At 46.2% G+C, this 17,425-nt stretch overlaps 1 protein-coding gene across 1 annotated transcript in view; it reads right to left on the bottom strand.

The window, feature by feature from the left end:
• The window catches only part of STK39 (serine/threonine kinase 39), a 291,842-nt gene extending 274,626 nt beyond the window's left edge, over window positions 1–17,216 (bottom strand). Inside the window, exon 1 of the mRNA XM_041722629.1 lies at window positions 16,897–17,216. Within this exon, the coding sequence (XP_041578563.1) occupies window positions 16,897–17,089 (193 nt within the window). The 5' untranslated portion in view covers window positions 17,090–17,216. The remainder of the gene's footprint in view (window positions 1–16,896) is intronic.
• Window positions 17,217–17,425: the final 209 nt, after the last annotated feature.

Consider the following 17,425-nt stretch of genomic DNA (forward strand, 5'->3'; position numbering starts at 1 on the left):
ATAATTACATTTTGAGGATGCCTGGGTGGCTCAGTCAGTTAAGCATCTGCCTTTAGCTCTTTGTCCCTGCTCAGCAGGAAGTCTGCTTCTCCCTCTGCACCTCCCCCTGATGTGCTCTAGCTCGCTCGCTCTCTCTCTCTCTCTCAAATAAATAAATAAATAAATAAATAAATAAATGAATTCCTAAAGATTCATTTCTCCTGTGTGCCTATGAAACCAAATAGCTAGTTCTACAAAAAGATGGCATATATTTAGCCAATCAAAAAAAATTCCCATGCTGTCAACTTTAGGTTTGATACGAAAGGTCAAGGTTAGATCTAAAAGTCATTGCTGTTATTCCAGCACATCCACAATGAGAAAGTTACTTACTCTTAAGTTCCCTCCATCCCAGAACTTTCTGTAAAATGTTTTCACTTCCAAAATACCAAATAAGGTGGGATCTATAGCACCCAGAGGCCAAAGGCAAATAACAGACACTTCTAAGAAATACTAAATTGCAACACAGACATTAAGATTAGGCTGTAAATGTATTCTGAAAACATGTAAAGTGTGAGATAAATACATATATACTATCTGTCTAGCAATCATAAAGTATGCTTGACTTTCAGCATGTATCAAATTTTTGAGAAACAAATCACTTTTGCCAAGATTAATCTACCACTGGTTTATTTCTCTTTCTCAAAACAAATGAAATGTGAAGGCACTAACAATACTAAAATGTATCAATCTCCAAAAATATCAATTTATAGCTTTTTTTAAGTCCTATCCCATCTCAACTTACACTCCTACACCAAAATTCAAACACTATCTAGCCCTGGACAATGAGGTAACTGGTGAATTTTCCCCTTTTACTCATCTATATTACCAAATTTCCCATATAATCTTGGAAAGTTTGAGATAAAGAAGCTTGGAGATTTCAGTAACCCAGAGGTCTAGGTAAATCCTTTTCTCAATACTTCCCTTTGTGAGAAAGGGGTGTGGGCCAATCACAGGAAGGACATTCCACATATCTAATCCACACACACACACCTGTCTCCTCCTTTGGAAGAAAAAACAGAAGTCACGTTTAAATTTGTAACGACAACTGTGGAAGGAGCCTCGGTGTCCATCGAAAGATGAATGGATAAAGAAGCTGTGGTCTATGTATACAATGGAATATTACTCAGCAATTAGAAACGACAAATACCCACCATTTGCTTCAACGTGGATGGAACTGGAGGGTATTATGCTGAGTGAAGTAAGTCAATCGGAGAAGAACAAACAGTGTATGTTCTCATTCATTTGGGGAATATAAATAATAGTGAAAGGGAATATAAAGGAAGGGAGAAGAAATGTTGGGAAATATCAGGAAGGGAGACAGAACATAAAGACTCCTAACTCGGGGAAACGAACTAGGGGTGCTGGAAGGGGGGAGGAGGGCGGGTGTTGGAGGGGAATGGGTGACGGGCACTGAGGTGGACACTTGACGGGATGAGCACTGGGTGTTTTTCTGTATGTTGGTAAATTGAACACCAATAAAAATTAATAAAAAAAAAAATAAATGATGAGCAGAAGGAAAAAGAAGATAAAGGAAGAGATGTTGTGGGGGGGGGAAGGAGTAAGAGAAGGCAAGGGAGAAAACGTCTTTAAGAGAATCTATAAAAAAATAAATAAAAAATAAAAATAATAAGAAAAAGAAAAAAAAATAAATTTGTAACGATAACACTCAGCCCTCTTCCCACACCTGAAAGCATACAATATTTCATAAGTGCTTTTACCAGAAAGACTGCAATTTAATAAATGGTATACTCACCCATCTCTCATCCATCTACTATTTCTGCCATTTGTATATGATAAAGAAAATGGGCAAATTCTGCCAATAACTATTACTAAGTTTCTCATCTTTTTATCCTAATAGGATGGCAATCCTTTTTTGAAAACTGATTATAAAACTGGCAGTAAAATACTGCTGGACTGACTTCAAAGTAAAGAAACTTCCATAATTATGTAAGCAACAATCTACACTTAAAACTGAGTGATGCAGAGACAACATGTTATTTTTGGGGCTATGATAGATCTGGTTCACTGGCTTCTACATGGCAGAAGAAATAAGTACATACGCATGCAAACAATCTATATTTTTAATGTGGTGTTGAGTTTTAAGAAGGTCAGTCTGGAATAAAACATCTCAGGACTAAAAAGGATCAGCATTATACACACACACGTGCGCCCCTTCACCTTTCAAATGTCACATTGGCATCAACATCTTTAGATTATTTAGCAAGTTATATATTTCTAAAGCCACTTTTCTAGCAAAACTCACTCTGATGGATAGTTCACGTAGCACATTAGTTTATGAAACCTATAATCAACCGCACTCTACCAACCAAGATGAAGGGAGTTGAGCAATGAGGTCCCCTACCACAAGTTAAAAAGGAAAGTTAAATGAATATCAAACATTGTCTATTCATCACTCTTGAGCTAAATAAAGCTACTGTGGTAGAGACTTTGCAAAGATGGCAATAAGAATTCCTCCCATTTCTGTATACATGTCTCCCTACCATGTGATTTTACCACTCTGAGGCCCAACAAGCAGGGAAGGGAATTTGTGATGCGAATGAGACAGAGTGGCACGGAGTGAGTGCCATGCCTCCCTCAGCCTCTCAGAGCCCTTGCAGCTCCACCCCAGCTACCTGCAGCCAAGGGATAAAGTACAGGAGAGCCTCCTTGAGAATGAGACATCAATGGACAGAGGGCCAGCCAACAACCAGCACCGACCACCACACACACACACACACACACGTGAGATCACCTTAAAAGAGGTAGCCTTAGCCCAGCTACTTGAGGACGGGCCCTAGGCAAGAACCAGCAGGCCTGCCCCACCCAGGCCAGCCCAAACCATCAACCCAAAGAACCTTAAGCAAATAAAATGGGCATTGTTCTAAGCCGCGAAGTTTTGGGGTGGTCAGTCACACAACTATGCATAGCTGATAAAAAAAGACTATCAGGGGGCACCGGGTGGCATAATGGGGCACCTGGCTGGCTGGCTCAGAGGTTGAGCATCTGCCTTTGGCTCAGGGCATGATCCTGGGGTCCTGGGAGCCTGCTTCTCCCTCTCCCTATGTCTCTGCCTCTCCCTGTGTGTCTTTCATGAATAAATAACATCTTAAAAAAAAAAAAAAAAAAAAGACTGTCAGAATCCTTGACACTGGGCCTTTCAGTTTGTCAGGCACCCCTGAAGGCAAAGCTTTAAAGGAGGTGTGCATCTCAACAAGATGTTGCCGCTGAAATCTTCTGGGGAACTACACTGTCCCTACTTGCTTTCGCCCCTTGCTGAGCCCCTGCAAATTTTAAACTTGGGTAGGCGCCTGAGTTCTTTCTTACTCCTGCTCAGGTCTGAGGTCTTTTGCTGCCTGGTGCTAGTCTCTGGCTTTACAGATGGGATCTTGGAATCCTTCCCCCTGGCCCCCCTCTGCCTACCGTGCATCCTCTTCAGTCCACCATCAGCTTTTGCTTTTGCTAGCCCTCCTCGAGACAAACAACTCATTGTAATCTGAAACCACAGTCCTGGATCATCTCATTACTTCTATGAAGCAGTGATGCTGGATCTTTTAAAAACAACGACTTGAAACAACCACCAGCACTGTTCAGGCTACAGTCGTTCTGCAAGATTAAATGATTATTCCAATAAAGCTACAACTGCTTAAAACAGTTTCTGGAAATATCTTAAGAGCAAATTAATGTCACATTAGAAACCGGTCTCGTTTCTTCATAGGATCCTGAGAGAAATGGGGAATTTTTTTTTAATTTAAAATAAAATGTAGCTATAAAGTGTAAGTGAACACCCTCCTACCATGTCCCCTTAGAGGAAACAATACCTCTTGTTGTAGGTAAATTCTGATGTGATCAATTGAAAAGTCAGTCACATCCTATAAAGATCATCTTTCATATATTTGACACTCCTTCTCCAAGAGACAAGGGAATAGTTAACTGTATAAAACAAAAATAAATAAATAAATAAATAAATAAATAAATAAATAAATAAATAAAACAACTGTATACAGCTAAAAACAATTCACCCCTCATACGGTACATGAAACGGGACATAAGCAAGTATGGGCTAAACAGGTGGCTGGAACTTTTACCCACCCTGGTGACTGCACATCAGTTACCTGCCTTCAAGGCTATTTAAGCAAATATAGAAGCATCAAAGATGCCGCTATTGTCTATTTCTAATGGGCTTTAAAGAGCAGGACATGAAATTATAGCCCTTAAAAAGTCTTGCTGCTTCTATGGAAACAATCGGAAAGATGGCTATAAATGAACTCAGAGGCTCATTATCTCTTAGCCTTAGAGATGGTCACTTTTTAAACAACTGATGAGTATTTATTTTAGTAAAGATAAACAGCCTAGCCTCTGATCTTGACTTATGCCAGAAATACTCTTCTTAAGTGAGTCCTAATGATCATAATTTGAACCTACACAGAGACCTTTCTCCTCGCCCTATTTCAGCTTCCCAAGTGCCCAGAAAAGGGGCCATGCTAAACCTGTTCCCACAACAAGCCTCCCTGAAGGTCAGGCACTGGACTAAGAGCTCCAGAAACTTGAAAGGGTATACACAAGGAAAAATTTTAAAGGATTACATCGTAAAATATTCTGTTACAGCCCCAGTTACCCAAGGGACACCAAACATGAGAAAGTACAGAGTGTTCCTGAATTTGCCCAAAATTAAACCCAGTTAATCTCCCTACACAGACTTTTTTTTTTTTTTCCCATCCCTCAGTCATTAATTCTCTCTCCCAACAAAGCAGGTATCCTACCTAAACAGTGATAAGGGAGCATGAATTTCTGTTAAGGTACTGACTTAAATACTGGAGGTTTCATTTGCTTTGTGATACGTAACTTAGGTTAAACTGTTAATCTTTTCATGACTGAGACACCAAACTGTTTTAAACTTAAGAGAAAAGAAGGGTCCATGATTCAAGCTCACCATTTAAGGGACTAAAATTGATATAGGTTTTATTTTTTCTAAGTAGAGTTAATTTCACAACTCTTTTGTAATTTCACCCAAAATAAGCCAAACAGAAACAAACAAAAAAAAAAACAAAAAACACCCAGTTAGTTCTCTCTTCAAAAATAAAAGAAAATAAACCAAAGTGATACATCCAACCCCAAGACCCCAAAGTGATTTCTTAAGGAAATGTAACATTTTGATACTTCTGAAAAGACTGGATTTCATTCGGGAGGATTCTCCCAAGTGCACAATAATCACAAGAACATCTCAGAACATCTCAGAACGAGTTAAGTGGGTAAGATAAAAAGTCACACTTCAAAACTATCTTCCTACGTCAACAGGGGTATCTGTTTCACCACACACACAGAATAACTGTTCTTCTGAAAATACGAATCATTTAGCTTTCAAATAGAGCAGAGAATGAAAACAAAAGGTTTTTTTTAAAAAAAATAATAATAAGGTTAGCATTGCCTGTCTTCTTTCTGTTCTGCTAAGTCAGTGGCAACGTCTTAGCATGTTATCAGGAGGTGGCCTCACGCTATTTACAGCCATCACAAGATTTAGTCATTTTTCTGAACATTTTGGAGAAATTATCATCCGCTGATGTCCAATAAAACGTTTTGCGGTGATGCAAATAGTCTGTATGTGAGCTACCCAATAGGCTTATTGGATAGTGCGGATTATAGACTTGACGTTAAGGAAACAAAATCCAGTTCTGCAGCTGCACTAGCCACAATTAGCTACCGAGCATCTGAAACGTGGCTAGTGAAACTGAGGAACGGTTATTTTATTTTTTTTAAGATTTCTTTTTTTTAGAGCAGTTTTAAGTTTATAGCAAGACTGAGAGAAATGCAGAGATTTCCCACATACCCTCTGCCCCCACACAAGCACAGCCTCCCCCATTATCAACACCCCCAACAGGGGGCTGCTACACTTGTCCAAATGATGAACCTACGTGGCATGTCCTTATCACCTGGAGTCCACAGCTGACATCAGGCTTCACTCCGGATGCTGCACCTTCTAGGGATTTGGGGGAAAAGGATAATGTCACACAGCCATCAGAAGGCTATCCCACAGAGTGGTGTCACCGCCTAGACACGCTCTGTACTCTGCCTATTGTTGCCTCACCCCCACCAAAATTACTTCGTTTTCATTAATTTAAATGTAAATAGCCACATGTGGCTAGTGACTGTGGACTAGGCAGCCTAGAGCCAGACACCCTGTAAGGAAGGCTGTTGCTGCTCTGACCACGACAAAGCATCAGCTTGGCAGGAGGGCCTTGGCTCTAGCGCAGAAAGGGCTCCAGCTAATGATCAGCCCTGAAGTTCATCCACTTCACGTGCTCTCTCCACCCATCACCTTGCTGCTCCTCAATCTTTCACTTTCCAACACACCCATGCACGCCCCCAACTCCATCGCACTGGTGACAACAGGCAAAGGATGATGATAGAAATGAAGCGACTTTATGTTTACACATCACCACACTTACATGTTAAATAAAACACCCCCATGATGAAAGAAATATATATACTTTTAACACCTCTAAGGAAATAAGATTTTTACTATGATAGTTACATGGTAAATATGCTCCCAGATAGATATTTATTCTGTTAAAATGGGAGTTATAAAATTCATTGAGTCAATAATATTTCTAACTTCTTCCTTCTCACTAATGAGGAACCAACGTGATCTAATAGAAAAAAAAAAAAATGCTAAACTAGGCAGGAATCACAAGCCTAAGATTCTAAGAACGTCTGGACCAACAGCTTAAACAAAAAAGAAAAAAAAAACTGAAGAACTTAAGCCACTAGAGTCTTGATCTGTAAAACAAAGGAGCAGGAATGGATTTTCTCTTCAGTCTGTCCCAAAATTAAACTTCCTGATTCTGTATTCTTATGCCGTTCCTCACTTAGGAATTAACTTATAAAACCCAACAATGACCTATCGTTCCTTCCCCTGAGCACACTCTTTCCCTGCTTTCTTGAGTCACCCCATAATTAAGCAAAGGGATGGTGACATTGCCAATTAGGAAGGAAGGAAGGAAGGAAAGGAGTGAGGGAGGGAGGGAGGATTGAAATTAAAATGCAAGTAATACAAGACAGGCCAATAGGCACCAATCCAGGAAATAATCATCTTTTTATCAATCTCCAAACTAAATAGGGCAAGTGAAAAAGCAATGGGAATGCCCCTTGTTACAAACCCTGGTAAAAACTGATGCTACCAGTTCAAAACAAGAGCACAGATTCTTGTAAGACCTCAACCATCAATAGATTATGAGAAGTTTCTGAACTGTGACAGGTCACTGGCTTTCAAAATACTCCCCAAATGAGGGCACCTAGCTGGCTCGGGTGGTAGAGCATGTGACTCTTGATCTCGGGGTCCTGAGTTCAAGCGCCATGTTGGGTGAAGAGTTTACTTTAAAAATACATAAATAAAATTAAATTGTAAAAAATACTCCCCAAATGAAGATCTATCATCCATATGGCAGAAAAATCCTCAATCTTCACTTACCACACCAGTTTTTCCAGTAAATAACCCTAGTAGTGACTAACAGTTGGAAATCTAACCCCTCAAATGTCACCAAAACATGTACTTTCACCTAAGGAATGAACTAAGGGAAGAGCCGAATGAGCACCATCACTACTTGGCCTCTGAGAGTTATACTCAATGTCACTTATTGAAAGTAATTCAAAAATAAAATAGTCTACTTAAAATGATGTTTTCATATATATTTAAATAAACAATCAGTTTTAAAAGGCAATTCAGCTAATTCCTCAGTGTCCAAGAAGTTTCTTAAAACTAAACCAGAGCTTATTCCCAAGCAACTGGCAAGTGGAAAGAAATGTGAACGGGTTACATCAGCATTTACTCACATCAGATGATTTAGATTCCAAAGTGTATCTAAATCAATTCTAGAAATAAAGCACTGCCAACCCATTCTCTTAAGATTTGCTATATCTCCTCTGCTTCCCAGTTAAGTCACATTTAAAAGGCCTTTTTAATTAACATACTGAATTCTTCTCTAGTATCAAAAACTTGACCAATGAATGGCAGATTTACAGAAACTCTCAAAACACTTGAATCACTTCAACCATATTGGAATTGTTTTGGTATAATTTAAAAAATCTGTCCTGGAAAAAAAAACAAAAAACAAAACCTTACAGGATTACAAGAATTCTATTTAGACAGAAAAAAAAGAGGCTTTTTTTTCCCAATGAATACACTGTGAAGAATTATAATGCCTATTAGATTAATTTTGACTTAAAAGGAATGATGGTCTATGGTCTTAGCCATATCCTATCCACACCAATCCTGTTACCCTTGGTCCCTTATTATTTATAAAAATACAACCCCTGCCATCATAACAACCTTTGAAACCACCTGTCCTGATACTGTGTTCCTGTGTTTCACCTGTATCTTTGATCTTCTCCCAACAGTCCTGATTTCTACCCAGCAAGAGGTCCCACTGAACTTCAAGGTTGGGTTATATATAAATACATAAACAACAAGAGAGGGGTCATGGGTATATCCAAGAAAGGAAAGCTCTATAGAGAAGAAGAGACCAATACCAGGACCTCCCCCGCCCTGCTCTACAGTGCCTAAGTAAAAGCATGCCACTAAGTATAAGGATGCCACAACTGTGATAGGGAGCTCGGGGTCCTAATCCAGAGAGACTACCTCACAGTCCAGTGACCTCAGCAAAGCTGGGCCTCTGCATGCTGCCTACCTGCACACTACAGGCAAGTGGAAGCACTCAAGTGCTTACTCTTCATCTGAAAGGATTAATGAGCTAATTTCTACAGAGCCCTTTAAGCTGATTGGCCCAAACACAACTAAATAAGTGTCATCATCAAGTGTAGGCAAAATCAAATTTTCAGGATCCAGGGAGGTAAATTTTTAGAAGTCAGGCAATGTTCTCCTTGCACAAGAAGGGAAAGAGTGTTTATCCCCAGTGTTCAGATTTTAATCCAGAAAACATTTATCAAATACTTAATACGAGGTGTGGGGTATCGAGACATGTCCTCAAGAAGGAGGAGTTAACATCTAGCACCATGATGGGCAAAGCAGCAAATAATCTGCATAGAGTGAGAGGATAGAGTGTGAGGACTGCCAGGAGGTGAAATACCCAATAGAACAAGGGGCAAAAGGGAAAGGAGGCACAGGGGCAGAGAGTGTTTCTGTGAAGAGAAATCATTTGTTCCAGGTCTTAACAGGGAGGCCAGATCCGGGTGTGTTCAGCTTATGGACGTGCATCAAACTATACATTTATGACATGTCCACTTGTCCACGTGTATAGACCTCAATAAAATGTAAAAGGACAGTGGTCTCTGTTCAATACACGAAAACAGGTGTGGAATGGTGTTCCAAGCAGAGTGAAAAACTTGCCTCGCAAGGGTAGGAAAGCATGAATGGATCATTTCAGCAACTGCAAAAGGTTCGCTGGGGGTCTGAGAATGGAAATGACAAGGAAGGTCTGTCTGGAAAGGGAGGCAAGAGACCATTCCCAAAAGGCCTTAGAGTGAACCTGAAGGATGACAGAAGAGCCACTCCTGACAAAAGCCGGGACAGCCCGGCCATCCTAACAATGCCTCCCGTAGCCGGGAGCAAGAACGGAGACGGGGAACCTCTTAGAACTTCTAGTAATCCAGGGGGAGCTGATAAGGCCTGAACCACATGGGTGATGGCCGAGGGGAAGATTTAGAGACACAGCAGGAAGGTAACAAGTATGTGGGGCACCCAGGACCGATGATGGAGCCGGAGCACCCAGGACTAATGACTGAGCGGAGCATCCAGGACTGATGACCGAGCCAAGCACCCAGGATTGATGACCGAGCGGAGCACCCAGGCCTGATGACCAAGCCGAGCACCCAGGACTGATGTCCAAGTGGAGGGAGGTGCAAGATGGGAAAGCGGGGTGACCGGCCTGTTTGTTTCGCACTCAAGGGTCTTAAGGAAGACGGGAGGGTGTGGACGAAGCTCATGGGGATCCAAGCAATCGTAGCACTGGTAGAGGGACAAGGAGGTTAAATGGGGGTACGCAGCTCTGGGGGGCATCTGAACGGAGCCACGCGGGGCAGGGGGCGCCGGGCGGTGCCAAGTCCCACAGCCCAGAGAGAGGGGGCCGCGCGGGCACTTTGGCTCCCAGGCACAGGCAGTGGCAGCGGCTGGGCGAGTGGCGCTTTCCAACAGCTCAGCAGGAAAGGAAGGAAGGAGGCAGGCTGGTGGCTAGAGGAGCGGGGTCGTGAGCCTCTTGTTTCGCTCAGATAAGACAGACCTGGGAGTATTTTTAAACCGAGGGAAAGCGGCCGGGGAAGGGTGGATGGGGAGCAGCGGTGGGGCCTCGATCTGAGACCACGCGCTGCCGTCCTCTGGGTCCTCTGGGTCCTCTGGTCCTGTGGCGCGGGACCCAGTGCGACCCACGGGCACCTCCCAGGCAGCAGCACCTGCCCTGGGCAGGTTGCTCGGGTTGCTCCATGTGCCCCCCTCACCACAGATGCCCCTCCCACGACCTCCCCCAGGATGCTCTCCCCACCTGTCAGAGGGCCACCTGGCACCGAAACCCTGAGCTCTCCAAACCGCCGGGCGCTCCACAGGCCTCAGCCTCCTCCTGCGGGCCCAGGTGGGGGGCCTGCGAGCTCCCCTCTAGCCCTGCACCGCGAGGAGGGCCCTGGCAGGCAAGCCTTCCCCCCTGCTCCCTCCGTGCTAGGACCAAGCAGAGAAACCCTTCAAGCCACTGGACTCCTGCCTGAGACAGGGCTGTGTGCCCTCCTGATAACCTGCCACGGATTAGCAAACGTCATTTTTAGGAGTCACGGCGGAGACTGATTGAGAGCAGGCCCCGTGCCAGGCACCCTTCCAAGTGCTCTCCGCTCTCTCAGTCCTCACAACCTTATCTTTATCATCTGCGTGTTACAGACGAGGAAACTGAGTGCAGACACATCTAAGTAATTTGCTCAAGGTCACAAGGCCAGTGACTGCTTGGCCAGGATATGAAACAGACCCCGCCGTCCGACCCCGGAGCCTGCAGTGTTTTAATTCATTCTCAAACATCATCAAAAACATAATGCATGGGGCAGCCCCGGTGGCGCAGCGGTTTAGCGCCGCCTGCAGCCCGGGGTGTGATCCTGGAGACCCGGGATCGAGTCCCACGTCGGGCTCCCTGCATGGAGCCTGCTTCTCCCTCTGCCTGTGTCTCTGCCTCTCTCTCTCTCTCTAGCTGTGTCTCTATGAATAAATAAATAAAATCTTTAAAAAAAAAAAAAAAAAAAAAAAAAAAACATAGTGCATGACAGACTGTCAGACAGAAATGCATGATGTGATCGCTCGCAAATCAAAAGTGTAAATAAAGTATTGTGATAATACTCCCAAAAGCTTCTTTTCACCTAGAGACATTTTCCCACATGGCACTTTGAACAGCACATTTAAAAGAACTTTTCTGTAAAAAAAAAAAAAAAAAAAAGTAAAAGAGCATTTCTGTGCTCTAAAACTAATTATTATCCTTGTTAAGCTCAGCAGATATAGTAAAAAAAAAAAAAAAATCCATATTGGATTGTACAGTATATAGGGATGAACTGCATGGCAGGTGAACTATACCTCTTAAAGCTGTTATTCAAATGGGAGAGTAAGTGAAAATGATGCGAACATAAGTGAACATGATGTGAACATAAGTGAACATGATGAAGAAAGGCATACTGAGAAATTTGATAAAGACAAAAATTTCATGAGAGACATAAATGACCAAAACTAAGAGAACACAAAATCCAAATAGTAAATACAAACTTTAGGTGTGGATGGCTTCACGGGTGAATTCTATAAAATAAATAAATAAAAGAGCATTTCTGTTATACATGTACCTGCTGCCAATTATACACTTAAAAAACAGTTAAAATATAAATATTATGTGATCTATATGTGTATGTTTTACCACAATAAAGAAGTACAAAAAGAGTATTTCTACATGCATTTTCTCTTTCTCAAGTGAAATGATAATGAAAGCCAAAGCCCTGTTTTAGGCTATGCATCTAAGGCCTCTTTTAGTTTAAAAAAAAAAAAAAAAGGCCAGGGGCACCTGGGTGGCTCAGTTGACTGAACCTCTGACTCCTGATTGCAGCTCAGTTCGTGCTCTCAGGGTCATGGGATGGAGTCCCATCTGAGGCTCCACACTCAGCACAGAGTCTATGCCTCTCCCTCTGCCCCACTCCAAATAATACACTCTTAGGGGCTCTCTCTCTCTCTCTCTCTCTCTCAAATAAAATCTTATAATGGACGCCTGGGTGGCTCAGAGATTGGGCACCTGCCTTCAGCTTGGGTCATGATCCTGGGATCCAGGATCGAGTCCTGAATCGGGCTCCCTACAAGGAGCCTGCTTCTCCCTCTGCTTGTGTCTCTGCCTCTCTCTCTCTGTCTCTCGTGAATAAATAAATAAATAAATCTTTAAAAACAAACAAACAAACAAATAAATAAATAAATAAATAAAATATTGTAGGAAAAACAAAAAAAGGTCAAACTAGCAAGCCAACAGCAGTAGTAAAGCAGCCCCATCTAAAGGTCTAGGAGATGCACACTCAGTGCCCCGGCCCTCTGAGGTCCTCCAAAAACGACTGTGGGCCAGTGTAGCTCTCAATGTCCTCAAGATCCCTCTAGAACATCCATAAAACCAGTTCTAATCCCCAAATCACAGAACTCTGCAAAAACTCAGAGCACAGAGCAAACCGGGAGTACCCTGGGCTGCTTGCAGGAAAAGCTGTTGCTCCTCGAAAACCTGGCCTTATGCCCCATTACCTGAGCTTGGGGAAAAAGCATCTGAATAGTTAAAAAAAAAAAAAAAAAAAGAAAAAAAAAAGCATCACAGGAGAATAATAAAGTGTTCCGCGTAGCCCTTGGTCAAACTATGGCTAGGATTCTAGGAACTAAATTATTTTTGTTGACTAGGCCCAAAAATTATATGTATTAATTTTTTTAAGATTTTATTTTTAAGTAATCTCAACACCCAATGTGGAGCTTGAACTCACAACTCCAAGATCAAGAATCCCACGCTCCGCCGGCTAAGCCAGCCAGGCGCCCCTAAATGTATTGCTTTCAAATCATTCTAAATGACCACTCAGGACAAAATAAATTGACACTGAGAAATCAAATACAAAACTAAAGAAAGGCTTGTCCTGAAAAAAAAAAAAAAAAAACTAAGAAAATCAAACATCTTCTGAGGCACAAGTCTATTTAGGGGTTCTCTGAGGAAAATCAGCAAAGATCACAGCTCCTGCCACAATTATCGGACTCAAATACAGAAACTCAGATGGCAGAGACCACAGAAGTTCCTCAAGGTTGTTCAATATTACTACAGATGCCAAAGACGGTATTTACGTGACTCACTGTTCATTCTGTTCAACAAAGAAGTTCAACTATCATATCACCAACAAATAATTTTTCAATTGGCCTACCTTTGGGTACCCCTTACACTTCTAAAGAAGGAATCTGATGGGGGGCGGGGATGGAGGGGAGAGGTGAGGAACAAAGATTCATGAGGCTGAAGAGTATAAAGAGGAAAGAAAACCTGGCAAGAGCAGTTACTCGCGTGGGAGACAGAAATATCTGAAGTCTACTAAGACAAGAATATCGATGGCTAAAAGGAGTTTAATAACTTCACAGCATTTTCACATTTTCAACCCCTAAGTATAAAGCTCTCCCCAAATAGACTTTACATCCTTTCCAGGTCATGCATAGACTTCTGAACCAGATTACCCGTAAGAGCATTACAAATTCTCCATTGATCTGGTCACGGCACAAGAACAGTGAGTGATACAACAAAGAAAACTTTATTTTTTACACTTGCAAAATCCTGTGTTTATTTTTCTAAAATAGAAGTCAAACAACTGAACCTGTCTTGTTTGAACTTTAGTAAACCTATTCTCTCATAATCCTGAGGCCCCAATCTCTGCCCAGAAGGAAATGAAGAAAAAGTGCTCTGTGCCACGCTGCAAAGTTAAAACACAACACGCGGTGCCTCCCTTGGTCTTCTGCTCAGGCACACCCGAGCCTCCTGCTGGTGGCCGTTCACACTGCTGGAGCCCTATCATAAGACACCTGCGGGGCGGAGGGGGAGGCAGAGGCTCTTCTCCGGCATTCGTGTAGAAATTGGTTCAGTGTCTGAACTACTAACTTCTGTGAGTAATATTTAAGTAAAAGTGCTTAACCACAAGTTCACTTGTAATCACTCAACTAGCATTAAACACTAAATGGGAATGGGTTTATAATTCCCTATAAACATTAAGCCCTTGCAAAACCCCTATGCCAGCAATCTGATTGGTCAATAACATGGCCCATGGGCCATCTCTTAGCTGGAGAACAGAAGATACATTTAAAATGTAGAAAAGCCCTTTCCACAGGGTGAATGTGCAAAAACAGGAGAAGAAGCAGGTATTTCTGTTCTCAAATGCCTTAGGTAAACTGACCAACCATAATGAACAATGCTGTCACCGAAAGCAGAAAGAAGCCCTGCAATTAAGCCCATCACTTAAAAGATTTTTATTCATTAGCTCACAAAACTAGTCGGCCCAAAATACTGTGTTTTCAATAAGCAAAGCTTACATTTTAATGTAATAACGGACAAAAATAATCATATAAATTGGTTATAACTAAATTCTGGTGTTCTCATGATCCCCACCACCACCCCCCCTTTGTGCTCTCCCAGTGTTCACCCATCACCTCTTATACAATCATTTACATAAAGTTGCCAGGTCCTTGAGGGCAAGAACCATTTTTATGAAATTGTATACTGCTAACACGCAGCACAATGCTTAGGACATAACAGACTCTTAGATGTTGTGGCACGAGTCAAAAAACAGGGGGTCACATGCTATAAAGTGTGTAAAGGGGATCCCTGGGTGGCGCAGCGGTTTGGCGCCTGCCTTTGGCCCAGGGCGCGATCCTGGAGACCCGGGATCGAATCCCACATCAGGCTCCCGGTGCATGGAGCCTGCTTCTCCCTCCGCCTGTGTCTCTGCCTCTCTCTCTCTCTCTGTGACTATCATAAATAAATAAAAATTTAAAAATAAATAAATAAATAAAGTGTGTAAAAAGAGAGGTAAAGGAAGCCAATGTGCTCTGGCTCAGGAAAAGCAATAGGCTTCTCAAAGAAAATTCCCTCTGGCCTTGGGAGCTGAGTGAGATTCCCTAACAAAGTGGGCACTCGGACGAGAGAAGAGTCTGTACCCAGACAAGGAGGACTGGAAGACCAGCTGTGTCAAAGGACAGCACAATGCTCAGGGTACAACCAATAGGCGCAGACCAGGAGAAGGGGCAAGCCTGTTGAGGGCAGGCAGTAAAACTGAAAAACTGAAGGGGGCTTATATGCCACCTTCAAGCAGTTTTCATTGAAAAGGATTTGAGAAGCCCTTAAAGCCATTTAATCCAGAAAGTGACACAAAGACACATTCCCTGAGAATCTCTGGCCCAAACTTGTGAAAAGTCTGGGTTTCCAAAGAATGTTATATGGAGATGCCTATTTTAGATTATCTGAAGTTTTGGTATCCTTGGTTACCGTTCTGCCCATCATCTTCTCCTGTAGATGAGCTATACGTGTATTTCAGGCCACGCGGTTTCATTCCCAAGCAGCAGGTGATAAAGACTCATTTGCACGCCTATGAAATTTCTCCTGTTTTAATTTTTTAAAGGGGGGGGGGCGGGGGGGCGGGAGTCTGGAGATTTTTTTTTTCTTTTTTTAGGAAAAGCAAAACACAGACCTAACATAAATATCCTAAATTCCTTTTCCATCACGGCGCACGCACAGCAGGCCCCGCGAAGGCCGCCTGCCCCCCGGGCCCCCGGGCCCCCGAGCTCCCCGACCCGGCTCCGAAGAAGGGCCTCGACGGAGAGGTTCTGGGCCGCGGGTCGGCGCACAGCCCCCGGCCTTTCCCGTGCGAGGCCCGAGGAGAAGTCACGCCGCCCTCCTGCCGCGGACCCGGCCACGGTGTTGGGGACCGCAGAGAAGGCGGCTGCGAGCCGGCCGGGGGGCGGGGGGCGGCGGGCGGCGGGCGCGGGAGCCCGCTGGGTCCCGGGGCGGGGGGCGGGGACCGGGGCTGGGGCCGGGGCTGGGGCCGGGGCTCCGAGGGGCGGGGACCGGGGCGCACCGGGCGGCGAGGCGGGCGCGGGGCAGCGGCATCCTCCGCGGCCTCGGGAGGGGCCCCGGGACCCACGGCGAGAGGCTGCTCGCGGGGCGCAGGGGCGCAGGGGCGCCCGCCGAGGCCCCCGGGACGCGGCCCCCCCGCGCAGCGCGGCGGCGCTAGAAGCCCAGGGCGGCGCCCCCGCAGCCCCGCCCGCCCCGCCCGCCCGCACCGGCTGCGGCCCCGCCGCTCGGCTGGAGGCTGACGCGGCGGCTCCCCGGCTCCGCGGCCCCCCGGCTGCCCGGCCCAGCCGCCCTGCCTCTCCCGCTCCCCGGCCCCCCATCCCCGGCTCCCCCATCAGCCGCCCCGGCTCCCCGGCTCCGCTCTCCGGCCCCCATCCGCCGCTCCCCCATCCCCGGCCCCCCATCCCCGGCTCCGCGGCTCCCCGGCCCCCCATCCCCGGCTCCGCGGCTCCCCCACCCCCGGCTCCCCGGCTCCGCGGCTCCCCGGCCCCCCATCCCCGGCTCCCCGGCCCCCCATCCCCGGCTCCGCGGCTCCGCGGCTCCCCCCCCGCCCCCCGCCGCCCCGGCGATCCGGGAGATAAAAGTTTGCAGCAGGCGGCTCGTCCGCAGTGCGAGTCACATCCGCCGCGCCGCCGCCCGCAGCAGCAGCGCTCAGAGAACGAACAAATACATTAAAAAAAAAAAAAAAACTGTTGGAGCCGGTAGGCCCGAGGCCGGGCGCCAGCCTCCGGGCGAGCACGCCGGCGAGCCGCCCCCCGGGCCCCGGGCCCGCCGCACTGACCGATCACCTCCTGCAGCTCGTACGCGTCCCTGCAGATGGGCCAGCCGGACGCCTGCGCCGCGGGGCCGGGGGCCGGGGCCGGGGCCGGGGCCGGCGCTGCGGGGGCCGCGGGGGCCGCGGGGGCCGCCGCCGTCGCCGGGGCCGCGTGCTGGGGCGGCTGGACGTGCACGGGCGAGCCGCCGGGCTCCGCCATGATGCTGCCGGGCGGCGGGAGGACGCGCGGCCGGCGGACGACCTTCCGCTCGAAACTTCCCCGGCCTGGCCGCCGCCTCCCGCCGGCGCACGCCCTCCCCGCCGCGCCGCCGCCGCCGCCGGAGCCCCGAGGGGAGGGAGCAGGGAGGCCGGGCCGCGCGGAGGGCGGAGGCAGCGCGGGGGGGCCGCGCGGGGGGGCCGCGGCCCCGAGCCTCGCGCGCGCCGCTGCCGCTGCCGCCGCCGCCGCCGCCGCCTCCGCGGGAACCGCCCCCCCCCCCCCCCCCCCCCGCGCCGGCGAGCCAGGCGGGCTCGGTCCGCTCGGCCCGGCCTCCCGCGG

Source organism: Vulpes lagopus, chromosome 11, assembly GCF_018345385.1.
Source record: "Vulpes lagopus strain Blue_001 chromosome 11, ASM1834538v1, whole genome shotgun sequence".
NCBI lineage: Eukaryota > Metazoa > Chordata > Mammalia > Carnivora > Canidae > Vulpes > Vulpes lagopus.